The following is a 27,776-nucleotide window of genomic DNA, read 5'->3' on the forward strand; positions in this document are numbered from 1 at the left end:
CCTCCAGCTGAGAGAGAGAAAGGGCATTGACCCAGGGGTGCAGTGAGCATGAAGGTGGGGGCAGCACTCAGACAAAATAAGCATCCAGCCCCCAGAACTTTCAAGAGCCTGGAAAGGGGCCAGTACTAATGACTTCAGGTTATTTTTCCTAATCATGAAGCAAACGCATGAGAGTATCTCTTTGCATGAAGACAACACCCTTCCATTGTTGCAGTCCAAAGCAGGCAGCTAAAATAGTAGCGCTTGCAAAACACCATGGGGGGTGGGCCACATTCAGGGTTGTGCAGAACGGATAACCTAGTTGATCATAAGCTCTTATATAGGTGTGTGTATATTTCACAACCCCAAAGCTGCACCACGGAAAAGCACAATTCCGTGTCCTCTGTGCCTTGGGGTCTCAGTGTACAAAACCAAGTTTATTCGCTTGTTTTGGGAAAGCCTTTTAAAAGCCGAGCTGCAAAATCTTGCTGCTTCCCAATGCAGTTTCTTGCTCAGGCTTTTTAGGGAGCACACTGCAGCTAATGTATGCCGGGTGCATGAAGAAATCCAACTTTGTTTTAAAGGGAAAACAAATTGATCCATGTCTGTAATTCCAAGAGGAGAAAGTATGTACAAATGGACAATCTGCTAAGAGAAGTGCTGAGACCATCAGTCAGTCAGGAGATGGGGCGTGGCATGGCATGGGTGAGGTGAGGCTGACAATGAAATATGGCAAGAGAGTGCTGGTGTGGACACAAGTCTTGCACAGGCTAAGAGCGGAGCTCTGTGGGAGCGTCAGGCTGGCAGTCCTAATCAACTCTATATTTCTGCCTTCCTGTCCAAGGCTGTTTGGCCTGCTCGGGCTGCCCTTTTATCCTCCACTCATTAGTCATGCAAGATGGGAATCGATCCCACAGCAGCAGGCAGGGTGCTGCGGCTGACAGGCTTGCCCCAGAGCCAGCCCCAACAGAATGATGTATCTGGCTGCATGCCAATGGCTTTTACACTCTTGGGTTGCTCTTGCTTTTCGTTTTTGTTTTAATTGCAAGCTGCTTAGATAGTTCCTTTGTAAACAGGTTCAAGAAAACCAAAATAGCTCTGGTCACAATGTGCCGGGAGGATTTATGGCAGCACGAGGCCCATGGAAATGAACGGGAGCTGGGTGTGCAGGAGGGCTTCTCGGTGGATCCACCCCGCCCCGCTCTTTCTTGAGGCTGCTGTGAAAGGCAGAGGAGGAAAAGGGCGGTGACCCTCCTTAGGGTTGTCCGGTCTTGGGGTGTAATTCCATTTCAGGGTTTTATGGAGTTGCGTCTCAGGGAAAGGACCAGAGAGAGCACCGGGGAAAATTTAAAGGGGGCCCAGAAGGGGCATAGTGCATTTCCGGGTGGGCAGGCTGTGTCCCACGTTATATCTCTGAAACAGATTGAGGAGAGGCTGGGGAAAATACTTTTCCAAGGGGGCACTTGCCTGCCTGCCTGCCTGCCTGCCTATCCACCAACCTTGCCAAGGGTCCCGAATAAAGACCAAGCATTTCCTGCTGGGCTGAAGAGCTTTTGCTGTTAGCTCTGCCTCTCTGCTCCAGGTGCTAGCCCACACCTTTTCAAGCCCCACCCCCTTCCCCACCAGGCCCCACCCCTGGACTCTGGGGACCTGACCTTCTGGGACTTCATGGCCCTGAGAACAAAAGGCACTCTGCCTATGTGCTGAGCTGCTCTCACCATGTTCCAGCCCAGGGGTGGCTAAAACAGGCTGGGAGCTGCCACCACCCAGCTCCCATGTCCCAGCTGAAGTGGCACCGTCCCTCCCTCCCTCCCCCAACTGCCACCACAGAGTGACCAGGGGAGGCGTGAACGAGTTGAGACCAAGGCCCATGCAAAGATGTAAACGTGTGGCTTGACGGATTGGTTGTTTAAGTTTTTTTTGTAAACCACTTTGGAAGGTTAGCCTGAACGGTGGCATATAAATGCAAGATGAATAAAAAATCAAAGCAAGCCCCAGGAGTGTGTGCCCAGGCTTGGACATCTCTCTGTCAGGGAAAGACAGCAGGGTAGACTTTTCATGGATGACACTGCCGGGCATGTCATCCCTGAAAAGTGGAGGACATGCCTCTAGCCCTGACTGGTAGCAGCCCCTCAGGAAGGGAGAGCTCTTGGCCATCACCTGCTCCCTGGCCCTCCTTGAAGCTGGAGATGCTTCCAGGGAGGGAGCAGAGCAGGGGCCTCCTGCAGGCAAAGGTCCCCTCCAACCCGCCACTGAGCCATGCCCCCCCGCCCCCCCATGTCCATTCCCTGCCTGCTAAAGAGCTGTTCTCCCCACACCCTGCGACTTCCTCCCTGCATTTTTCTGGGCTAGACCTCACTCTTTCCATTTGGCGGCGGTTGCTGCTGCTGCGGCTGCTGCCTCTTGCCAACTTTCCATCGGGACAGCCAGCCGTGCTCCTTTCTCTCCCTCCCTCCCGCTCTCCTTCCACCTCCCACGCCCGCCCCCCCCCCTGAGAACATGGATTTGTTGGGAGGCTTTTTTTTTCTTTGCCGGGGGGTGGGGGGAGATAGGGAGAGAAGGCAGCCCAACGGCCTGTGGGACGGGGGGGGGGGCCTTCGGTGGCTTGAATGGAGCAGGCCAGCTGCTGGCTGTGCTGCTTGACATGGACAGCTGTGGGCAGCTGGAGAAGTGGGAGGCGGGGGGGAAGGGGAGGGGGGCAGGCAGGGAGCCCGTGGTTGGCCTCCAAGAATAACAAGGGCTTTGGAGGCTGACAGTTTACAGAAATCCCTTCCCAGTGCGTGAGGGTGCGAGGCAGGCCGAGGCAGGGCCCCCTCCAGCGGGGCGAGGGAGGAGAGGAGACCGAAGGGGCCACCTCAGGCTGTCAGGAACAAAAGCCAGAACTGAAGCCAGGCGGCGGCTCTCACCTGCGTGATGCCCCCTCACTTGCCCAGAGGGGGTAGCCCCCCCACCCAAATCCGGGGGGGGCACAGAAAGGGCCAAGTATATTGCAAGAGCCAGCTTGGCGTAGTGAGCCCTGGGGAGATGAAGTTCAAATCCCCATTCAGCCAGGTCGCTCACTGGGCAACTCTGAGCCAGTCACTTAGCTCTCGGCCTAACCTACCTTGCAGGGTTGTTGTGAAGAGAAACATAATTATGTCTATCCCTCGGGGCTCCTTGGAGGAAGAGTGGGATGTATAAGTAACTAAGTACATAACTGCAAGGAGAGGGGGAGAGATTTACCCCACTTTAGATTTCTGAAAGAGAAACGACAGGGCATTTCAGAGGTTCTCAACCTTGAGTTCTCAGAGGCTGTGAGACTACAATGCCCATCACCCCCAGTTGTAGTCCATCACCATCGGGGGACCCAAAGTTGAGAAACGCGCTGTAGTTCCTATTAACGCTCTCACCCTAAGAGAAGTGAGCCCTCGGGGACCTGCTCTCGCTTGGCGGATGCTCTTTCCAGTCGACTGACATGAATAAAGAAAAGTGAAGAGTGTTTTCCCTTCAATTAACCACAGGGGTTTAGCAATGGGCAAGGAGCTCACCCCACCTATCCCCCCAATATTGTTGCACCCCCTCTGGTGCTGCTCACGTTCTTACATCCTTTAAACCCCTCTTCAAACCTTTTCTATGAAGCTTTAAAGCTCATCCGAAGAAACCAAGTTTAAGGACATTACACTGAACGAAATGGATATCGCCCCCGGCCACATTTCTCTTTCCTTCCTGTTCTTGGTGTCAGATTTTAGAGACCTGCCCTCTTGTACTTGCTGTTGAGTGGGACACTGTTGCTGCAGAAAAACTCTGCGTCTGTGAAGCCACATGGACATGTGCAGAGTACATTTCCCTTGTCCCCGAGTCCGTTCCTCGATATCTGGGATTAGGGGGACAGGCGAGACCAGAAATTCCCCTGATTTCGGTGCAAGCACAGTAAGCGGGGACAGTGGCTTGTTTGAGAGTGGCCAGGAACGCCGCTCTCCTCCTGCTGACAAGATTAATGTCTGCAAAGTGCAGGAACGTGGCCTCTCCTCTCTGCCCATCTCCTCAAACAAGTCTCGCTGCTCCCACCCGTGATGGAAACTTCTGACCTGACCCGACCCTGGGAAGGAGCCGACCCTTGAGCTGGCACCGGGCCCTCGCTCCCCTCCCCACCCGAGAGGCAAGCGTGGCGCGACAACGTGCTCATTTCCTGCAGCGGTTCAGCTTTCTTTGGAGGAGAGCGAGCAGTGGAGACCGAGGGTGTCTGTCTTCATAAAACTGGCTTTATTTACAGATATACAACAACAAGCAGGTGCCTAGAAAAAGAAGGCCCTAGAGAGCAAGGCGGACAGCCCCCTCCCACACCCAAGGCTGCACCCACAAGTCTCAGGAGCTCCCGGCTAGCAGCTCTCCTCTCTCTCTGCCTTTCCTCATCTGCCAGCCACTTCCCACCCCTCCACCCCCGTCTCTGCTGCTGGGGGGAAATTTCACCTATCCTGGAACGGACAAGGCGCAGAAGCCCTGCCAGAGAGATCCAATGCTCCCCCCTGCAGATCCCGTCCCCATGAAGCTGTTGAGTCGGATTACCGATTCACCCGATCCACTCTGACTGGCAGCAGCCTCCAGCAGGGGTCTTTCCTAGAGCTGCAGCCACCTGGTGCTTTTAACTGGAGATGCTGTCAGGAATTGAACCCGGGACCATCCACATGCAAAGCAGGGGCTTTATCACTGAGCTAGGGCTCCTCCCTGAGATGCCACCCCCCCACCCCCCCGGAAATTTATTTTACTGCCGCTTAGGAGCTCACCTGCTTCAGCGCAAGGGGCCAGCATGAAGCAGGAGGACTCCCCAGGCCTGGACTATATACCAGGAGCCACACCCTGAGCACAAGCCACATTCTCTCCCGCCAGCACCAGTGTTCCCTCTAAGAGGGATTCCCAGATGTTGTTGACTACAACTCCCATAATCCCCAAGCAAAAACCACTGCTGCTGGGGATTCTGGGAGCTGTAGTCAACAAGACCTAGGAATCCCTGTTAGAGGGAACACTGCCCAGCACCCCTGCCCCTCTACCAGCATTCACCCAAGACGGAGGGTGCAGACCAATGCATGCACACATACGTGCACCCAGACACCCTCATTTGCTCCCCGAAACTTTCCGCCAACGGCGCTGGGTTGCGCCTCCTGACCATCACCATCTGAAGAAGTCAAGCGTAACCGATGCTCCCCTATCTTCTAAGCGGAAGGGTTTTCTTCTCCTTTTCCATTTCTTTTTCAAGTGAAAGACGGACCCCCAGCTAGCCCACTGAGGGCGTCTGTACAAGAGGGACTGCTAGCCTGGCATCAGCCACAGGCCTGTGGACACCCCAGGGGATCCTGCAGAGCCCAGCAGGCAACCTCACCTGCCTTGGGACCAAAATAATCGAGCAGAACGGCTCCTCTCTGGCGGCCGGCCAGCCCGGGACCCAGACATGAGCCCTCCACCGCCAGGCCCTGGCAAGCTGACCTGTGGGTCCAGGAGGAGCGTGTCCCTGAAGGGCCGGGGCGTCCTGCTTGGGTCCAGAAGCCTGCTGCTCTTCTTGCTGCCGGCAGGTCTGCTTTCGCGACTGGAAGGTCCTGGCCTAAGAGACACTAGCAAAGAAGGGCGTTTGCAGACCCCCGAGGGACACGTGGGAAGGGAAACCGAGGCAGGGTCCCTTGGGGAGCACGAGAGGGAACAACGGCAGCAAGGGGAGGAGCAGCCCCCGCAGGGGCGTTCAGAGCACAGAGAGGTCGTGGCAAGACTTGGAGCGGACCTTCAGGGCCACCTTCTTGTTGTTGCGGGCCACCAGCCGGTCCAGGAAGCGGCGGACCTTCTTGGTCAGGCTCTCCTTGCGCCTGTACAGGGACCTCCGGCGGGCGTTGGCCTCCTTGCTGTCTCGCCTCAGGCGGATCTGCCGCACCACCCCCTCAAAGAGCTCCGCCACGTTGTGCTGGAGAGCGGCGGACGTCTCGATGAACTTGCAGTCAAAGACCACGGCACAGGCCCGGCCCTCTGCCGAGAGAGAAAGACGCCCCAGAGCCCATGGGTGCCGGGCAAGAGCCAGCGAGACAGCAGGGCTCCTCACCTCTGAGCCAAACGCCACACCAACCCTGACCCCCACGGCAAGCTCTCCGTGAGGGGCACACGCCTCCTCCTTTTCGCTTATGTCGAGGGCCATCGCCCCACGAAAAACCTCCTCGTCAGCAAACTGGCTTCTTTCCCCGCCCAGGTGCTGCATGTACAGGTGAAGCTCGGAAAATTAGAATATCGTGCAAAAGTCCATTAATTTCAGTAATGCAAATGAAAAGGTGAAACTGATATATGAGACAGACGCATTACATGCAAAGCGAGATAAGTCAAGCCTTAATTTGTTATAATTGTGATGATCATGGCGTACAGCTCATGAAAACCCCAAATCCACAATCTCAGAAAATTAGAATATTACATGGAACCAAGAAGACAAGGATTGAAGAATAGAACAATATCGGACCTCTGAAAAGTATACAGTGTACTGTGCTTGACTGGCCAGCAAACTTGCCTGACCTGACCCCATAGAGAATCTATGGGGCATTGCCGAGAGAAGGATGAGAGACATGAGACCAAACAATGCAGAATTGCTGAAGGCCGCTAATGAAGCATCCTGGTCTTCCATAATACCTCATCAGTGCCACAGGCTGATAGCATCCATGCCACACCGCATTGAGGCAGTAATTGCTGCAAAAGGGGCCCAAACCAAGTACTGAATACATATGCATACTTACACTTTTCAGAGGTCCGATATTGTTCTATTCTTCAATCCTTGTCTTCTTGGTTCCATGTAATATTCTAATTTTCTGGGATTGTGGATTTGGGGTTTTCATGAGCTGTACGCCATGATCATCACGATTATAACAAATTAAGGCTTGACTTCTCTCGCTTTGCATGTAGTGCGCCTGTCTCATATATCAGTTTCACCTTTTAATTTGCATTACTGAAATTAATGGACTTTTGCACGATATTCTAATTTTCCGAGTTTCACCTGTATGTGTCACGGTTGGCACCATTTGGAGGAAGTCCACCCTCCTGGGGAGGGGAAAGAGAAATCTCTCCCACTAGCTGCAGTTTTTACAAGTATTCATAGTAAAAATTAGCATTTTCTAAGAAAATGGGAAGTCTGGTTAAAAGTAGGTCAATCAAACCAATCCATTAAAGGTTGCACCTGCTTCTTTCTCAGTTAAGTCCTGCAACTTCTGCTAGCCATGCTGAGCACCAGAGGCACAAATCCCAAACAACGGAAGCAGCGTGGAATTCCTAAAGGCACAGGTGCCAGTGCTCAACACAGCCTGGAAGTCCGCCCCCAAGCATAGGTGAGTGGGTTATCATTATTAAGGGGCGAGGGGGAAAACACTCTGCACATGAGCAGGAACACTCTGTTTTTACTCCATATATTCTTCAAGGGCAGGACTTGAGCACTGAAAACTGATTCCAAGGCTGGGCCCCGGTGAGCTATGCCTCAGATTAAGGTGCAAACTCAGTTCCTGCTCAGCCTCTCTTTGGTTTCTGAAATGTTTGCCAGACACCCAACAAGGACTGGAAACTTGCTAGAACGAAAGGAAGGAAATCCTTTGAATCCAAAGGACTAATTTTCATTCTGGTAAAGGGTTATTAATCTATAGATCAGAACAGCAATTTCCAAAGCAGGAGGTCTAAATTAGGAGTAATGGAGATGGCATCCAAGCATTAGATGAGGCACCGGCTACTCGTTGGAGGGCCACCTCCAGCCTCAAAGGCAGGATGCCTCTGAAGGCGGAAGAGGGCTGTGAATGGGCTCTTCTGCCAATTTGCACCTCAGAATGCTTTGGGTGAAAGTACCATAGAGCTCATCAGTCCTAGATCATGTGGGCTGGGGATGATGGGAATTGTAGTCAGCCACAGCTGGAGAGCCTCAGGTTGGCCACCTTTGTTTTACGTATTTAAGGGGCGAATTAAGCGGTTAGTTGACACAGTCACATTTTAATTACAGGGAGAGGTGACAGAGGGATATAAAATTATGCATGGAGCAGAGATTTTCCTCCCTCTCTCACAACACTAGAACCAGGGGCCATCCCATGAAACTGAAGGCCGGGAAATGTAGGACCAGCAAAAGGAAGTCCTTTTTCACACAGCACATAATTAATCCATGTTGAACTAGATAGGCCTTGGGCCTGATCCAGCAGGGCTGTTCTTATGTAAGTATTTACACAAAATGTAAAGTGTGAACAAGAAGTGGGTGCGGATTTGTGTCAGGAAACAGATACATCATGCACACACACTCAGCAAGGATTGGTTGTGCAAGCGACCAGTGCACTCTGGGTGGCAAAGCTGGGTCTAAAAAGACACAGGCATGATCATTCCGACAAGACAAAAATGTACTTTTATGGTGACAATTACTTATCGCATTGAGTTTAGAAATCTGTGCAGAAATACCTGCAAGTTGTATGGAAGTTTCATTGGACCAGGGCCAGGTTTTTCTGCAGTCTGGCCCTGTGTCACTTTGCTTCTGGAACCCCATGATGCCGAGACCAGTTTCCATCTGTTCTCAGTTTGTCAATGCACTTTTTTCATGCAAGAGCGTGTGATGCTATGGGGCCTTGTAAGCTTGATCATCATGTAGGGCCTCAGCATGTGGATTGATGGTCATGTGCTTGCAAACATTAAAGAGAGGAGGTGGGGAGAAAGGCGGACGCTGGGTAGGACAAATGCGCCCTCCTCAGATTTTGTCCCCAGCACGTGACTGAGACAGGAAGAGAAGCTGGCCTACCCAGCTGCCCCCATGCACGCGGCCATTTCTCCCTGCTGCCTGCCTTCATGTTTGCAAGCACATGACCGAAAAACCAGGCGCCTGCTTGGCTCTCCTACTGAGGTCAGGCGATCCTCCTATCCTGCTGGTGGTCGTCTGAACAAGCCTTTCCTCTTTGAGGGTTCGGCATATTTTTGGCTCCATCCAATTCTGCTTTCAGCCGACAGTGGAAAAGCAATACTTGGGCAGCACTGGAGCAGGCCCTGGAGTAGAAGTACCTCCAAGGAGACTGAATGGCTGAAGCCTGCTGGGATTCCTTTTTCTTGTAGACAGGGTTGGTTTTCTTGAGATCTAGTGTGGTGCAAGGACTAAAAGACGGAGCTGCACAAAGCAGGAAGACCCAGGCTCAATTTCCCCCTTGGTCATCTGCTTTCTAGCTGAGCTCAGGAAGCCTCTCAATCCAGCTCAGCCCCCACCTGCCATAAGGAGATAATTGTAGTGGCCTACCTTACAGGGCTGTTGCAAGGATGACTGAAGTGATGTCTGTCAAGCGCTTTCTCAAAGCTAAGTATTATTAAAGCCGCTGCTGAATATTCATTGGGTATACATGTCTGTTCAAAGCTAGGCAACCCCTCCTGTCTCCTGTCTCCCTCCCCCCACTGGAGCCCCACCACCACCACCCCTCCCCTCCCCTCACGGGGCCTGCGGCCAGTCCTGGCCCTTCTCCACCCACCTTCCACAGAAACCTCTCGGCAGCGCACCAGGTCGGTCTTGTTGCCCACCAAGATGATGGGGATGTTCTCTGCCTGCCGGGTTCGACGCAGCTGGATCCGCAGCTCCGACGCGCTCTCAAAGCTGCCCCGGTCGGTGATGGAGTAGACGATGACGTAAGCATTGCCCACCTGCAGGCAGTAATTGTGGAACCAGTGGTCTTCCTCGGGCAGCTGTGGGGAGGGAAAGTGGGAACAGCAACTTACTAGGACCCCTGAAGGGAGGGAGCCGTGCTCTGCGCTCAGAGGTGGTCGGCCTGGGGCTCTCCAGCGGTTGGACTACAGTTCCCATCATCCCCACCACAATTTACTGCAGATGGGGATGATGGGAGTTGTAGTCTAACAACAGGTGGAGAGCCACCCCCCACACTAGCATGTTGCTTAGATTAAATCTATGTTCAGCAGCCACAGTGGAGAGCCTCCTTCCCTACACCAGCGTCCTGGCTTTGGATGTGAAACCAAACCAGAGGTGAAGGGAGTGGATGCAACGAGGAGGCAAAGAGCAGGGGAAGGGATGCACGGCTCTCGTTTGGGGGCCACAGGGATGCTTCTGATCTGCTTCGTCCAACAGACCTCATGCTGGGAAGCGCGGCTGCGTTTACACACGGCTGAACTGACTGACTGAGATTAAAAGCTTTTGCCTCCGGGCTGCGTTTGACACAGTCTCCACGTCAATCCGTCAGTTGCAAATTGCCGCCCAGGGGTGCGGGGGGGGGGCTCGCCTCCAAAGAGCAGTGCAGGCCGCCTGTTCAGTGCAGTTGGAGTAACACAAAACCTACTAAAGGCAAAGGATAAACTCACACTGGGGAGACCCAGGACAAGAGCTGGGGGGAAGGGAAGAGCTGAAACAGCTGCCAAGGGCACGCTCTGAAGAAAAAAAACCAGCTTGCACATCCACAAGGTAGGTTATTTAGTGGATTCATTTCCAGCCAGGGCTGGATTGGTGTCGAATTCCAGGGGACCGGTCCTGGAAAGGTGACGCACATTGAAGAGTGCCCCTGAGCATGTCCAGAGTGCACTTTGCTTTCCACCAGGTTTCCACAAGCCAGTCCCGCACTTAACAGAAAAGGCTTTCAGCAGACAGGATCCCCCCTACCACCTTGCCCTTCCAAAATTAACCTCTGTTCAGCCTGATGAACGAGGGGCACAGATCATGGACCAAAAGCATACGTACATATATACACGACCCTGCACACATACCATTTTTGAATATTATACCCCCACTGCATTTTAAAGCGGCAACTTTAAAAAGCTGAATAGCCAGAAATAACCAGAAAGCAGAAATAAGAAGCCCATGTCTTAACAGAAAAAACAGTCAGCCGGGTCTCACGATCAGTGAGACCCGGTTTGGTGAGCTGAGTGGGGAGAGCTCCCCGCAGAGGATCAGAGCGAGAGCCCTGGGCAGCCGGATCAGCCGCCCACACGATTGCCAGCTCCGTGATGGAGCCGGCGGGGGCTGGGGGAGCGGGGGCCAATTGGCCCCCAGAAGCTCCAGCATGCCCTGTGCAAGCACGCGGGGCATGCTGGCGAGACCCTCGGAGCCGGGAGGTGGCTTTTCGCCTCCCCTCCAGGGGTCTCCTTGTGAGTAGCCACGGCGCAGAGCCGCACCGTGGCTACTCATGATTAAAAAAACCGGGTTTGCAGAGCACTCGCTCCGCAAACCCAGTTTTAGGGGAGGGGTACTTGAGCAGGTTACCTGCTCTAGAACCACCAGGCTCGCAGCCGAGCCTGGTGGTTCACACGATTGCAGAAAATCGGGCTAGCAGAGGCTAGGCCGATTTTCTGCAATCGTATGAATAGCCTCAGCATCTCAGATGGAAAGCCCCCCACTTGAGGTTGATCTTATTGATTTATTTCATGTATAGACCACCCCATCCAAAGGCTCTGGGCGGTGCACAACAAGTTTAAAGAGACACAAAAACAAACTCCATTTAAAACACACTGCTTAAAACAATATAAACACAATTTTAGAACAATTCAAAACCATTTGAAACCAATTAAGATACTTTAAAAAACAATTTAAAAGACTTGGAAGGCCAGGCCAAACAAGTAAGTCTTTAGGGCTCTCTTAAAGGCCAACAGCGAGCCTAAACTGCGGATATCTGCTGGGAGCACATTCCACAGGCCAGGAGCAGTGACAGAGAAGGCCCGGTTCCGAGTCGCCACCAGACGTACCAGTGGAAACTGGAGACGGACCTCTGCGGATGACCTCAATGTGCGATGGGCTCAATGTCTTATGGCCTGAGTCTAGGATATAGTCTGAAAGCCCAGATGGTATCAGCCTTGCTTAAGCCAAGCCGATGAAGATCTGAAGCTGCCTTCTGCTTAGCCAGACCACAGGTCAACCTAGCTCATGACTGTCAACACTGACTGGCAGCAGCTCTCTCCAGAGATTCAGATGTGGAACTGAGCTTCCCAGCCCTACCGAGAGATGCTGCCAAAGAGTGGGCCTAGGGCCTTCTGCATTCAAAGCAGGTGTTCAGCCACGGAGTGACAAGACCTTCCCCACCTGGCTCTGGTTAATGCCTTGACGACAGACTGCTAAGGAACTCCACTCACATTACCTTGAGCGTCCTAGACGAAAGGAGGAATCACTCGTAGTGTACATACACACAGACACAGACACTCCTTTTGTGAATGTTTCTTAAATGGACTCTGGTGGATCTTCCTGGAGGCTGTTTTCAACCAGAGAGAAGGTCCTACTCTGAACTCCCACCAGTCACAATGTTGGGAATCGTGCTGGGTTTAGCTTAGGAAAGGGGTGGGCAGGAGACGGAGAGGGCAAGGTTTCCGAGTGATTTTCAGTAGATCAGAAAGGCTTTCTGGCCCCAGATTGTTTAGCAATAGCCACAACAAAAAGCTGACCATTCTTACAGGCTCATCTCCTAATTCCGTGTGCGTCCTTCTGACAAGTGCACATGCGTTACTAACTCCTGTGCTTCTGAAACGTGAATGCTCTTTCACAATAGCACAAAAATTGTCAGTGCTTTCTCTGCAGTCCAAAAGCCCTCTGCTGCAGCAGAAACACATCCAGGATCCTCAGGGACGTGTTTCTGCTGCAACAGAGAGCTTCTGGGGCATGGAGAGAGCATAAAAAATAGCTGCAACCTTGCTGTAGTGACCAGTCTCCCCTCCCTCTAGACCAGGCCTGCTCAACTTTGGGCCCCCAGCTGTTTTTGGACTACAACTCTCATAATCCCCAGCCACATTAGCCAATAGTCAGGGATTACGGGAATTGTAGGCCAACATCTACAGGTGGGCCCAAGTTGAGCAGCTCTGTTCTAGAGGGTTAATAGGAAGAGAACCCCTGTCTTGACTGACAGGCTAGTGACCTCCAGGGCTCAACCAATCAGTCCACCAGGTGGGTGGGACATAAGAGCTACAGCGGGAGTTCTGGGAACAAGAAAGGAAGTCTCGGCAGAGAGTGCGGACTAGCCTGAAAATGGTGCTGGAAGCATGAGGGAAGGAAAATGCTGAATGACCAGCATGGTGGCTGCAGATTCTTGAAAGACAGGATTGCAGGAGACTTGAGCTTCCCAGGAATTTTGGTGAGTTTTCAAGGGAAGGGAAGCCAAGGCATTAGCATTTCTGTTTCTTTGTGTGTGTTGCTGTGTATACCTTAGTATCTGTCCCACACGTCCCGCTGTAACTGAATTACCTATGTAAAGGAAAAGTGTGCCATCAAGTCAATTTCGACTCCTGGCGCCCACAGAGCCCTGTGGTTTTCTTTGGTAGAATACAGGAGGCGTTTCCCATGGCCTCCTCCCGCGCAGTGGGAGATGATGCCTTTAAGCATCTTCCTATATCGCTGCTGCCCAATATAGTACCAGTGGGGATTCGAACCGGCAACCTTCTGCTTGTTAGTCAAGCATTTCCCCGCTGTGCCACTTAAGGTGACTAATTTCTTACGTGCCGCCTTAAAAATCTGGACATTTTTGAAATACTCCGTAACCAAAAAGCTGGAACATAAGCCAAACTACTTTTGTAGCAATTTAATAAAGCATTTTCTTTTCTAAAAAGTCCCACAGAGTGCTTAATTTACTCGAGAATGCTGAGGAGGGCCCCTAGTGCAAACGACTCCGGCAGGACCACTAAAGCCAGCTACCTTGTTTTCTCACCATATGTAGGCATACAAGTGGAAGGTCTTGATATCTGCCCACTAGCAAGATAAAAAGAGAAGTCTAGGCTATGGCACTCCCGCCCAGGCTGTCCAGCCCCTGATAAAGGAGTGTCTGGTGGCAGCATTTTAATCTACCAAAGGTCTAAAGCAGGGATTCTCAACGTGGGGTCCCCGGATGTTATTGGACTTCAGCTCCCATAATTCCCAGCCCCAGTGGCCTTTGGTTGGGGATTACAGGAGCTGAAGTCCAATAACATCTGGAGACCCAACGTCGAGAATCCTTGGTCTAAAGCAGGGCTGCTCAACTTTGGCCCTCCTGCAGATGTTGGCCTACAATCCCATAATCCCTAGCTATTGGCCACTGTGGCTGGGGATTATGGGAGTTGTAGCCACCTAATGGCGCAGTGGGGAAATGACCTGACGAGCAAGCTAGAGGTTGCCGGTTCGAATCCCCGCTGGTATGTTTCCCAGACTATGGGAAACACCTATATTGGGCAGCAGTAATATAAGAAGATGCTGAAAGGCATCATCTCATACTGTGAGGGAGGAGGCAATGGTAAACCTCTCCTGTATTCTACCAAAGAAAAACCACTGAGCTCTGAGGTCTCCAGGAGTTGACACCGATTCGAAGGCACACTTGACCTTTCGTCCAAAAGCAGCTCGGAGGCCTAAGTTGAGCAGGAAAAAGTTTTAAAACGGAAGCCCACTCAGGCAGCTCAGCAAGGAAGATTCAGTCATCTGTCCCCTCACGTGAGCACAGGGGCTGGTGGGGGCCTCGCTGTGCACGCAGGGTTCTCTGGAGCAGAATGACACCCCTCTTATTATCTCTAAATAAGGCTGTTGAAACAAAGAACGTTCCCCTCAAAGTGGACTGTGCCCCCCTGCTCCCCCGTGAAGAGTACAGCGAGCTCAGTTCTGGTCCTGAAAAGAAGTTCCCGGGCGAAGCATGTGCTCAGAGGCACCCTGGTCCTGGCTTCTAAGTCAGGGGTAGGGCTCTCCAGCTGTTGTTGAACTACAACTCCCATCATCCCCAGCCACATGATGGAAGTTTCAGTTCAACAACTGCTGGAGAGCCAAGGTTGCCTGCCCCTGTTCTAAGTGGAAGTCCGCCTCCCGGATAATAAAATAATATCTTATCCATGCATCAGGTTTTAGCCAGCCGAGGCAACTAAAGGGGGTGCCCTTCTGAAGGTCGCCCCTGGATGTGAGTTGGTTCACGCCAAGGCGATACTCGAACCCGGACGTTCCTGCTCTTGCTGCTTTGCCTCCTCACTGCTGAGCCCCACCAGCTCTCAGTCTAACAGAATGTTTTTTACTTGTTTTGAATCGATCGCTAACCCAGCAAAGCTTTTGAAGTGGAGCAGGCGTGACAAGTTGAAATAGATCAATGGCCGCTCGCTCACAAAATGCAAGCTGGCGGCCCCTCGGAGCTCATGTGTCAGCCCATGAGAAACGCACATTTGTCAGGTGGGTTCAGACCCATGGCCCACCATGCTCAGCACTCAGCCTCCCAAGGGCAGCTAGTTGGATGCCAATGGCAAGAGGGTGAGCTGGCCAGCCACTCGCTCTGTGGCAAACTGGGCAAAGAGGCCCTTTTCAGGTCTTGATTCTTTTTCTGTGCAAACTGCTTTGAGAACTGGGCAGTAAACTGATAAGAGCAGCCCTGCTGGATCAGGCCCAAGAAGGCCCATCTAGTCCAGCATCCTGTTTTGCACAGTGGCCCACCGGACATCTCTGAGAAGCCCAAAGGCTTCTGCTGTTGATCCCCTGAAACTGGTCTTCAGAGGCAAATTGCCTCCAACTGGAGCTGGCCTATAGCCCTCAGACTAATCGCTGATGATTAACCTCTCCTCTATGAATTTATCCAAACCCCTTTTAAAGCCATCCAAGCTAGTAGCCATCACCACATCTCGTGGCAGAGAATTCCATTGATTAATTATGTGTTGTGTGAAAATGCGCTTCCTTTTGTTGGTCCTAAATTTCCCGGCCTTCAGTTTCATGGGATGACCCCTGGTTCTAGTGTTGTGAGAGAGGGAGAAAGCATAATTTTATAGACCTCTAGCATGTCTCCCCATAGTCACCTCTTTTCCAGATTACAAGGCCCCAGATGCTAAAGCCGTGCCTCAAAAGGAAGGTGCTCCCGGCTCCTGGTCATCTTGGTGGCCCTCTTCTGCACCTTTTCCCATTCTACAGTCTCCTTCTTAAGATACGGTGATCAGAACTGTACGCAGTACTCCAAGTGTGGCCACACCATAGTCTTGTATAAGGGCACTGTAATATGATATAATATACTATAATATGAGGATGATGACGGATGATGAAGTGGTGGTTCACTGATATACAGCAGGGAGAGAGCAAGCAACAGACCCTATTCAACTCAGCACAGTGTCTCTCCAATAGCTCCGCAGGGGTGTGTGTGTGTGTAACAAACCCGAGTATCTACTGGTCAGTACACAGTTTCTCAGTACAGAGCTTGCCTCTTTCCCGACTATTATGGTCAGCTGCCAGCAACTAATCTCCCTTTCATGTCCTTATTCCAGTCTCTTCCCCAGTTACAGCTTGTCCCAACCAGTCCGTGGGGTGCCAAAGGCAGCGCAGCCCGCTCTGCTCCCAGGACAGCAGCTGGGGTTGCTCCTCTCTCTCCCGCCATGCCCTGCAGGCTGGCCATTCATCAGGTATAGCTTCACAGTTAACCAGCGTCTGGCGTTCCCCAGGCTCATTAGAACGAGCCCGCTTCTGTTCTCCCCAGAGGAGCCGATTCAGCAGGCCTTATGGTCCAGCAAGGCAAAAACCATCCCAGCTTAAAAATAACTGGCCCGCTTTTGTGGAAGCTCCTCCCCAAAGAGGAGGAGAAAACGACCTCTCCATTGCTTTTCCTGCTGGAGGGTCAGGCACAGCCCTTCCATCCGTCTCTGGGCTACATTTTTAAAATACTGTTTTCTGTGGCTATTCTTGTGTTGATGTTGAAGTTATGTCCATCTGAGATTGCTGGTTCTTTACCTGTATTTTTGTTGTAAGCTGCTCTGAAATTCCTGGCAAAGCAATCTATGAATATCTATATATTTTAAAAATACATGGAAAATATTAACATATAAATTATACAAGAATTTTCAATGAGCTGTTGACCTTGATGCTAATAGTCAATAAAATGGGATCGTCATCATCATCATCTACGTGGTACCATCCATGTGCATCACTCAGTGGCAGAGCACCCGGCACTGTGCATGCAGAAAGCCATTCAGTCGCTGGAGGAAGCATCTTCAGGCAGGGCTGGGAAAGCCCTAGAGAGTTGAGCATGGACCGGGGGTCTCAAACTGCAGCCTTCCTCCAGATGTTGGCCTACAACTCCCGCCACCCCAGCCACTGTGACTGGGGACGATGGAAGTTGTAGTCCCGCAACAGCTAGAAAGTTGCTGGTTTTGAGACCCCTGCTGTAGACGAAACAGTGATCACCGGCCAACATTCTCTCTTCTGCACCACCGTGGAACTTAGAGAAGGTCCTGCACCATCTCGTCTCCCTAGTTTTAAGAATCCGCCACCCGCCAGCGCCACGTTCCCTGGGAGCCCACCCCAATCCGCCTACCCGCTTCTCAGCCTCCCAGGTGTCGATCACCATCAGCGTGGTCTCCTCGCCATCCACTGACAAAGTGCGCTCGTAGGTGTCCTCTGAAAAGAGCCAGAGAGAAAGAGAGATTGGATTTTAAAAAATCAGCAAGTCTTCTGGTAGCCAGCATGAATTGCCCCCTTTCCTAAGCAACTGTTAAAGCCAAGCCCTACTGTTTCAAATCTGTATCCGGGGGGGAAAGAATCACTGTGAAGCATTCAATGAGTTCTTTGCAGATAAAATATCTCACATTCAGGCTGATCTGGACTCCAATATTTTTGAAGGGCCAGTTAGGGAGGTGTGGAGCAATGCCTCTTGGATCAGCTTCAGTTTGTGACTCCTGAAGATTGGGACAAGCTGCTTGGCGTGGTACGGCCTACCATCTGTTCACTGTATCCTTGCCCGACATGGCTGGTTTCATCTTGCAGGGAGGTTGTTGGAGCTGGCCTAGTTAATATCATTCATACCTCACTGAGGGAGGGCAGGATGCCACCTTGCTTGAAGGAGGCAGCGGCCAGACCCCTTCTTAAGAAGTGCACTCTGGATCCCCTGGTGATGGATAATTACAGGCCAGCCTCCAACCTCCCATGGTTGGGTAAGATGCAACCATGACCAGCTCCAAGCAGTCTTGGAGGAAACCAATTATCTAGACCAATTTCAACTGGTTTTAGAGTGGGTTATGGGGCTGAGACAGCCTTGGTCGGCCTGATAGATGATCTTTGCCAGGGAATTGACAGAGGGAGTGTGACTGCTGGTTCTTTGGATCTCTCAGTGGCTTTCGATAACATTGGCCATGGTATCCTCCTGGATACCATGCGCCCGTATGTCGGCCATTTCCATGGTGATGCTGACCAGGACTGCAGGGAGGCATGCTGCAACCCCACGCAACCACTTTTTGTGAGAGTGCTGCACGGCGGGGGGGAGTGGCGGGGAGGGGGCTGGCAGATAGGCAGTGCCTCCCCTGTCCCTTAAAGTAACCCCGCCTCGGAATGCCAGTTGACGGAACTGTTTGGCGCTCCTAGAATGGAGCACCGAACGGTTCCGTGCACACCCCCAGAAACTGCTGGGTGAGGTCATCAGGAGATTGGGTGCTGGGTGTTATCAATATGCTGATGACACTCACATCTATTTCTCCTTGTCATCAATATCAGGAAATAGCATTGGCCCCTTAAATGCCTGTCTACAGGCAGTAATGGGCTGGATGAGGGATAATAAACTGAGGTTGAACCCAAGCAAGACCTAGGAGCTCATTGTTGGGGGTCATAATCTGCAAGGTGGGATGTACTCCCTCAGAAAGAACAGGTTTGTAGCTTGGGAATGCTCTTGAACCCAGTTCTCTCACTAGTGCCCCAGGTTGAGGCTGTGACCAGGAATGCTTTTTACCAGCGTGATTCATTTGGCAACTTTGCCCGCTCCTTGAGGAGAATGACCTGAAAACAGTGGTACACCAGCTGGTAACCTCCAGGTTGGACTACTACAATGCACTCTATGTAGGGCTGCCTTTGTACATAGTTCGGAAACCAGTTAGTGCAAAATGAGGCAGCCAGATTGGTCTCTGGGATACCCTGGAGAGAACACATGATATCTGTTCTCAAACAGTTGCACTGACTGCTGATATGTTTCTGTTTTGGTTATTACCTTTAAAGCCCTGAATGGCTTAGGTCCCGGTTACCCGAGGGAGTGCCTTTCTCTACAAGATCGCCACTGTTCATTGAGATCATCAGGAGGGGTCTGTCTTCAGGTGCACTGGCAGATTCCCCTGCCCCCCTAATTTTTTATTTTTAATAATACCAAGCTATTAACATTTCCAGAACTGCTTTAAGTAGCAGCCTGGAGATTATTTATTTATTTATTTATTCAATTGAGTCCGATTCCTGGAGGCCTCAGGGCTGGTAACTCTATTGATGGACAAAGAACAAGGTCTACATAGCCTGGTTTCCAGCTGTGTCCACCCCGATGCCTCAGGAGAGGTCCCAAGCGGGGTGTGACAGACACAGCTTTTTCTTCTATTTGACTCCAGCAACTGTGTATTTAAGCTCCAGATGTAGATTGGTTTTCATACTACTTGAACAGATATTGCTTCTGCAAAGAATCCCAGGAAGTGCAGCTTGGCTGACAACTCCACAGGGCGCACCAAAGAACAGAGCAATACCCCACGGGTACCTGTAGGTCCCTAGATGCTGTTGGACTACAACTCCCATCATTCTTTACTACAATGGCTGAAGGGATTTGTAGCCCAACAACATCTGGGGAATCAAGGCTAGCAACTCCTGCAGTGCACCACCCTGAACGGCAAGCCACCATATGGGAGGCACGACCATGACAAAGATGGGTGGTTGCTTTACCCTCACATCGCTAAGGGGCAAGCTCCAGTTGCCTGCCATCACTAGCCAAAAGGCTGTTCAGTTGGAAGCAGGACATGGCAATCATCAAACTGCATTGGAAATGGAACTCTACGGAGAGTTCCCCAGCAAAGGAACCCCTTCTAGCTCCAAATCCCAAAGTAGAGAATGCCCAGAGTTCCATGGGGATAAACCAGTTTAGGGGACTCTAAAGTAGATACAGCTCAGAGGTAAACTGCCTCTGAAAATGGAAGCTCCACTTTTAGCTCTCATCACTAACAGGTGCACTGCATAACAATGGATTACTGCAATGCGCTCTATGTGGGGCTGCCCTTATGTGTAGTCCGGACACTACAGCTGGTTCAGAATGCGGCAGCCAGGTTGGTCTGGGTCATCTCGGAGAGACCATATTACTCCCATACTGAAAGACCTACACCGGCTGCCGATACATTTCCAGGCAAAATACAAGGTGCTAGTTATAACCTATAAAGCCCTAAACAGCTTGGGCCCTGGGTATTTAAGAGAACATTTTCTTTGCTATGAACCGCACTGCCTATTGAGATCATCAGGAGAGGTCCGTCTGCAGTTGCCACTGGCTTGTCTGGTGGCTACTCAGGGACGGGCCTTCTCTGCTGCCACCCCAAAGCTTTGAAACACGCTCCCTTCTGAAATAAGAGCCTCCCCACCTCTGACAACTTTTTAAAAGTCTTTAAAGACGCATCTATTCACCCAGGCTTTTAATTAAATATTGTTTTAACATCATTTTAAAATGTTTTAGAAGTTAAATTGTTGTAATGTTTTAATTTCTACTATATCATTTTTAAAACTACTGTTAAGTTTTCTGTTATTTATTTTAACTAATGCTTTAATTTTTGTTTGTTTGTTTGCTTGTTGTAAACTGCCCAGAGATGTGAGTTTTGGGTGGTATAAAAATATGTTAAATACAATAAATAACCATGTAGAAATGATGAACTTTGCAGTCAGTAAATCCACAAATATTAGCATAATTCAAGGGTCCTCAAACTTGGGTCCCCAAATGTTGATGGACTACAACATCCCCCCCCCCGCCCAGCATCATTCAAAGACTCCACCATGGCTGCACAGGAGTCTCCTTGCACAGCCGGCCCCGAAACGTCTTCCATCCCCCCAACTGCAGACTCCTACCTCTCTGTTGTTCTGGCAGGTCTTTGTCTTGAACCCCAGCAAAGAGATTCACCAGACTGGTCTTCCCCACACCAGGATCTCCCAGCAACACCACGCGGTACAAAGACTCCCAAGAGTCCTCCGAGCCAGAGGATTCAGACGACCAGCTGGCCCGCAGCTCGGGCAGGCGGCCTCTGGGCTCACAGGACGAAGAGTGTCCCAGCTGCGGGTGCGAGGGCTCGGTCCAGCTGGGGCGAACACTCAGCATCCCTGGGCGAGGCTGGTAGGGGGTGGGAAGCGGGGTGCTGGCCCGTCTCCGAAAAGGGCTCATGTTTCCACGCTGGGTGTTCAAAGCCATTTTCTGCCAAAGGAAGAGCATAGGATCATAGGAAGCTGCCATATACTGAGTCAGACCATTGGTCTATCAAGCTCACTATTGTCTTCACAGACTGGCAGCAGCTTCTCCAAGGTCGCAGGCAGGAATCTCTCTCAGCCCTCTCTTGGAGATGCTGCTGCCAGGGAGGGAACTGGGAACCTTTTTCTGCTCTTCCCAGAGTGGCCCCATCCCCTGAGGGGGAAGATCTTCCAGTGCTCACACTTCTAGTCTCCCATTCATGTGCAACCAGAACCAGGGCAGATCCTGCTTAGCTAAGGGGGCCAGTCCTGCTTGCTGCCACCAGACCAGCTCTCCTCCAGAGCAGAGAGAATCGATCCCGGATTAGCTCTGGGCCGAGGCGGTTTCCTGCTCCAGCCTAGGAGTGCAGCCCATGTGTGGTGAAGAAGCAACAGCTCTTAGCCGCCCGGCTTCTGTTTGTCTGCGCTGGACACAGGCCCAGCACAAACAATGATAAATCATTCCATCCTGGGGATCCTCCCTGAACCCAATGGATCTAAACAGTTTTTAAAGGGGGTGGGGAGAGAGTTCTATATCTATCTTCAGTTTGCAGCCGGCTGGACATGTTGGCTGTCGAAGGATGGACAGATGGAGGGAGGGATGGAGGGTCCCTGTTAGGCGGTGCCCCAAGCACTGGCCCTTGGCCCATTTGGGACACAGAGAAAATGCCTGAAGATGGTCTTGAGAGCTACAAAAGGGAGTCTATATATAACACAAAGCGTGAGTCAGCACAGAGGCACCGTCAGGCTGGGACCCAGGCTTGGGGCGCAGGTCCGTGGCCTCTCTTCCCTGGAGGGCTCCGGTGTGCCTGCCCGCCCGCCCGCCCCACAGCCGGCATGGGCTCCGCAATACCTCCTCAGCATGGGGCTGCTGGCCATCATCAGGAGGTGCGCCCCCCTGCCACTGGGAAGCTCCTGGAGCCGGGGCAGGCTTCCTGGCACAGCCCCCCCCCCAATTATCCGTTGTTCAGTGGGTGGCCTCTGAACAACAGAGAGTTCCGCAGGCCTCCCTGCCAGCTCCCCAGCACAGGCTGGCTGCAGGCAGCAGAGAAGAGAGAGGCCGTGGCCAGTGCTGACTACCCACCAGAGCTCTGTGCACGCCCCCTGCCCTGCCCTGCCCTGCCGCCAGCTGCTGGTCTGCTGCCTGTGCCTGCCTCCTCCTCAGACCTAGCGAAGGGAGGGAGGTGGTTTCCTTTTTGTGGTTATTCCACCCACCCCCCGCTTGTATATTCATGGAATGGCTTGTCATAGGGCTTTGATATTGGGCACAGGTGTAGGGCAGGATGGGAGGGCTTTGTACATATAATTTAAAGTGGATTGGACAATCCGTTGATTTTTTATATTATATTATTTTTTAAAAAAATAAAAGGTCCTTGTTTCAAGGAAAGGCTTGTTTCATGGCAGAAAATTACAAAAAGGTCTGTAACTGAAGCCCACCCCCCACCCCCGGACCATTATCCCACCCCAGTGTGGAGAATGCACCTTCATTAAATAAAGGGTAAAACAACCCTCTTTTTGCCCCGCTCTTTCGATCTCCTAGAATGGCTTGGCATAGGGCTTTGCTACTGAGCACAGATGTAGGGCAGGATGTATTTGTGTATTTAATTTGAAATGGATTGCTCAATCACTTGATTTTTAATCAATTTTTCCTTGCTGCAGTAAAGCTTCCAGAAAAAGTTCTCTCTATCCATAGAGTATTTCACACCTACTGAGAGTGGAGCGAACAGTTAACATCTGAACAAACCGTATTTTTTTTTAAAAAAAATAAATGCACTATGCTCAAATTGGTTTGCAGTCCAGAAAGTCTGAGTGAGAACTGTGAAGCAAGAGGCATGTGGTGTGGTTTTAACCATTTTCCCTACAAATGCACTATATCCCCAAGCTGGTTTGTGACCCAGGTGTGTGTTTGGACTGTGGAGCAAGGGACACAATTCCTGCCTGCCCCAACGGGAAGCTGTGTGAAACCATGGGGCTAGAGGCGGGGCAGGGGGGTGGGGAGCAAGGCAGAGGACGCTTATTTTGCAAGGGGGTCCCCAGTAACCCACTATGTCCAGGCTCCAAAATGATCAAGCTGCACCTCTGAGTCAGTAGGTCAGGGGCTGGACATGGGTTCAAATCCCAGTTCTGCACCACTTCATTCTGTAGCTGTGGGCAAGTTGTGCTTTCTCACAGCCAATTCATATTTTACTTTTTTGAACTTGGGTATGAAACGGCATGAGCCACTTAATGGCGCAGCGAGGAAATGACTCGACTAGTAAGCCAGAGGTTGCCAGTTCGAATTCCCGCTGGTACGTTCGAATTCCCGCTGGACTATAGGAAACACCTATATCGGGCAGCAGCGACAGAGGAAGATGCTGAAAGGATCATCTCACACTGCGTGGGAGGAGGCAATGGTCAACCCCTCCTGTATTCTACAAAAGACAACCACAGGGCTCTGTGGGAGCCAGGAGTCGACACTGACTCGACGGCACTCCACCGAAAGGACTCTCATTGAAGTGGCAAAATGAATGCCTGGTTCTGTCTGTTGTGAATGGCATGTGTGCCTTTCAGCTGCAGGGCTCCTGTGCCACGGACTCAGAAGTCCCCATTCCCCCTTGCTGCCCGGTATGCCCGCAACTCCCTCCCTCCACACCTCAGCCGTGCTGCCTCTGCCTTCTTGAAGCCTGTCTCTCCCGGGGAGCCTTTGGCTTCACCACTCAGGCCTCCACCCTCACTGAACCCGACAGCTCCCCCTCCCGGGGCCCCTCCCAGCCTCCGGGGCCATGAGGGTGCAGAAGCCGATGCTTGACCACACCCTGCCACACAGTGAAGTGGTGGATATTTGGGCCCAAGAGAGGCATGGCATGCAGGGAGTGGGATGCCTTGCTTCTCCTCTCCCCCAGGGCGAGCAAGGGTGCAAAGCCATCATCATAGTCGTAGAATTTGCTTAAAGCCACAGAGCCCAATTTTTTTGAGTGCAGAATCTGGATACACAGCGCAAACACAACCCTTTAGGGGTCGTAGGGGAGAGAAGGAGAGGGGTAATTGTCCTGAAGGGCCTCATTCATGGGCACCAGAAACTGGGGCAGGGGGTGGTGATGTGTCCAAACATTAGGGTCAGCTCTTCCATCTCAGACCAGTTTTTGTACAAGGGCAGAGGGCTAGGATTGCCATATTCCAGCTCTCCAAATCTGGGTGCCTAATCTGCATATTATGTAAATTGGCTTGAAAATAATTTGCACATGCAAATTAGCAACTGTACTTTCCAGTTGACTTGTATTTGCTCTGGATATCTACCAACAATAATTGGGGAAGATATCTTTGCCTGATCATTTTCCTTGACATATTAACAGCAGCAATAGAACAGCAACAAAAATGCACAGCTTATTAATTAAGGCTGCAATTCTGTACAAACCTATTTGAGAGAAGCTCTGATTGAAACCAGCAGTGCTTACTTCTAAGTAGGCATGCTTTGAATGTAAAGCCAAGAAAGTCCTTAAACATTACAATGCACAGCCTGGTAGGCAAGCCTTCCAACTGCCCCATAGGGATTCCCTGCTGATAACAGACAAGGCCACATTCCTCAGGGGATTCCTGTCCTTGTGAAAGTGAAACCCTCCCAGCGAGCCTGCTGTGCTCTTCCTCTCTTAATCCAAGTCCAGTGGTTGGGCAGAATAGTGACTGCACATCTACAAGGGCTAGAGCTTAGCTCTTTTTAAAAAAAGGGAAAGCTGAAATCTGGGTGGGCTAAGCAATCCGGGTGAGATGCTCAAAATCTGGGTGATGCCCAGAATTCCAGGGGGCATGGCAACCCTAGGCAGGGCAGAAGAAGATATAGGCCAGGGGACGGGTCAAACACGGCCCTTCAGCTGTTGTTGAACAAAAACTAAATAATAAATTGTGGCTGGGGATGGTGGGAGTTGGAGTTCGGCAGCAGCCAGAGGGCCAAGTTTGCCGCACCCCTGACACAGGCAGTGGTGGGGGTGAAGGGGCAAGTGCCCCAGACAAGTAGTTTGCCCCCTAGACTCCCCATTGCTGAATCATAAAGTGGAAGCTAAAAGGCAGCTGCGGTTCTTGTGTTTGCCGAAGGCTAGAACTCCATCCAAATCAATAGGATGGGGCGAAGTCCCGTGTTCGCCTCTCCTCTCCCCCACGGCCCCTCAGGTTCTTTGAACCCATGATCCGCTCAGTTATAGTGACACCCCTGTGGCCAACTCAAGGCTCTCCAGCTGTTAGGGGGCTAGAGTCCCCACCATCTTCAAGCACAACAGGCAAGGTTCAGACTGGCCCCCCCGGACAACAGGAACGACTTCAGAGAGAAGAGGTTTGGGGCGGGAGCAGCATGACTGGGGAATGGAGAGGTTTCTTTCTAAAATCAAACGCGATATAAAATCCGTCCCCTCTTCATGAAGTGTCCTCCTCCACCCGCTCTGTCTCCCACACGCCACTATTTCCCCCCGGTACGGCCACGGGGAGAATGGAAGGGGGGCAGCCGAGGCCCGTGGTTTCTTTTTCTCTTTTTAAAAACAAACCCAAGATTTGCTTGGTTTGCTGCTCACAGGAGGAGGCGGAGGAGGCTCATCCGTTCTGGAGTCTCCGAGTTGCTGGAGTTTATTTATACACAGAAAAGGAATTGTAAAGGAAGTGGAGAGTTAAAATTGCTGGGAGTGGGAGGGAGGCATCTCCGCTGGGCTTCTGCTGGAAAGAGCTGTCCTGGGATAAGAACCTAAGAGCGCTGCTGGATCAGGCCCAAGGAGGCCCATCTAGTCCAGCATCCTCTTTCACACAGTGGCCCACCAGATGCCGCTGGGGAGCCCACAGGCAAGAGGGGAGGGCATGCCCTCTTTCCTGCTGTTGCTCCCTGCAACTGGGATTGAGAGGCACTGGGCCTCTGAGGCTGGAGGTGGCCCACAGCCACCAGACTAGTAGCCATTGATAGACCTCTCCTCCATGAAGGGATCAAAACCCTTCTTAAAGCCATCCAGGTTGTTGGCCATCACCACATCTTGTGGCAAAGAATTCCACAAGTTGATTATGTATTGTGTGAAGAAATCCTTCTGTTGGCTGGTCCTAAATTTCCTAGCTATCAATTTCATGGGATGACCCCTGGTTCTAGTGTTCCGTGAGAGGGAGAAGAATTTCTCTCTCTCTACTTTCTCCACACCATGCATGATTTTATGGACCTCTATCATGTCTCCTCGCAGTTGTCTTGTTTCTAAACTAAAAAGCTCCAGGTGTTGTAGCCTTGCCTCCTAAGGAAGGTGCTCTAGAACCCTGATCATTTTGGTTGCCCTCTTCTGCACCTTTTCCAGTTCTACAATGTCCTTTGTAGGATGAAGGACTGAGATCAAGAACGGACCTCTTCTCTCCTCCTGACCTCCCTCTTGTAGAACACACGCAGCGGGCAGATCTTGAATGGTTTTTTCCAAGCCAGGTCTGGTTTCATGGTGGTGCCAGTAACCCAATGCCATGGCACAGTTTTGCCAGCCTCAAAACATGGTTAAAAATTCAGAAGGGAACTTGTTTGCAGTGAGGCATGCCATTGTCTCCGCAGGGATGGCGTTGAATTACACACAGCGCTGTCCCTGTGAGCGGAACGAGCCCGAGGAGTATTTGCAGTGCCAGCAGCAGCCGGCCCTGGCCGAAGACACAAAGAAGGATGAGGGCGCCCCCGAGGACATGCAGAGAGCATCTCTTTGACTCTACTCTGAGAAGCCTATCTGAACTACCTGAGCACTTGCTAAATTTTGGAATTCATCAGACAAGTGAGCCACAGCCGGCCTGCCCGCCCACTGTGCACCCAGGATTAGAAGGCCAGGGGGGCTCCTGGGCAGCTTGGAGTCTTCCTTAAACAGCCCTGCATGACATCTGCCCTTGTGTAAAGATGGCGCTGGCAAGAGAGATGCCAGTTCATGCCCACTGGAAGCCCTGTCACCAACTGCAGCAGGTCTGCAGTTCCTCAGTGGCAAGGAGAAGACACTCTGCCCAAGCTCAAAGGCACTCTTATCCACAGCAGTTGCTGGAACCACGGCAGCCCTGATGAGCTGAGATTCCAAACCAGCCTAGTGACGCACCCAACAGGGCTACCTGCACGCTGGGCCAAGTGGGGAGCTCCGTGCCCGGGCACATCGCCGGCCTCCCACCACGTCTGCGGTTGGAGATTTGGGACCCCTGCCGGCCCCAGCGCCGCCGGGTTCTTCTTGCAGCTTCTCCCTCCCTCCCCCCGCCCGGCACGACACCGCCTCCCTCTTGCCCAGCTGTTAAGGGAGAGGGAAAGTGAGAGATGGGGAGAGAGGCGGGCACTTTCTAAGGAAGCCCCGGCGCAGGGCTGCCTGCTTGCCTGCAGTGGAGCCGAGCCGAGGAAGGCACTCTGCACACGCTCGAAAGTCGGACCGACTCCCCCACGCCAAGAAGTTTAGAGCGGAAGGCTCGCGCCTTCCTAGGCTGAGCGCGGCGGCGGATCCGCCTCCTGGGCCGGACCACGGCGGGTCGGCGCGGCCGGGGGCTCCGGCGATGGGGCTCCCGCGCGCCCTCCTCTCGCCGAGCGAGCAGCCTCCTCCCAGCCCGCTCACCTCGGCTGGCCGCTCACTGCGCCGCGGGGCGCTCTTGGCCGGGCTGTCCCGGGCGCCTCCTGCCGCCGCCGCCGCCGCCTCCGCGCGCCCCGCTGCTCCTCCGGCCCGGCTTCATCGCGCGGCAGCTGCTCTGGCGGCGG

The 27,776-nt window shown here is 52.2% G+C and overlaps 1 protein-coding gene across 1 annotated transcript; it reads right to left on the reverse strand.

Annotated features, from left to right (window-relative positions):
• Nucleotides 1-4,198: 4,198 nt before the first annotated feature.
• REM1 (RRAD and GEM like GTPase 1) lies at nt 4,199-27,776 on the reverse strand. The gene is made up of 5 exons (XM_053250885.1): nt 27,637-27,776; nt 20,714-21,053; nt 17,187-17,269; nt 9,447-9,657; nt 4,199-5,967 (listed from the first exon to the last, which is right to left on the reverse strand). Exons 2-5 carry the CDS (start codon nt 21,048-21,050, stop codon nt 5,690-5,692), a joined length of 909 nt encoding a protein of 302 aa, XP_053106860.1. The 5' UTR covers nt 21,051-21,053; nt 27,637-27,776; the 3' UTR covers nt 4,199-5,689.

This window comes from Hemicordylus capensis, chromosome 4 (assembly GCF_027244095.1).
Source record: "Hemicordylus capensis ecotype Gifberg chromosome 4, rHemCap1.1.pri, whole genome shotgun sequence".
In the NCBI taxonomy this organism is placed as follows: Eukaryota; Metazoa; Chordata; class Lepidosauria; order Squamata; family Cordylidae; genus Hemicordylus; species Hemicordylus capensis.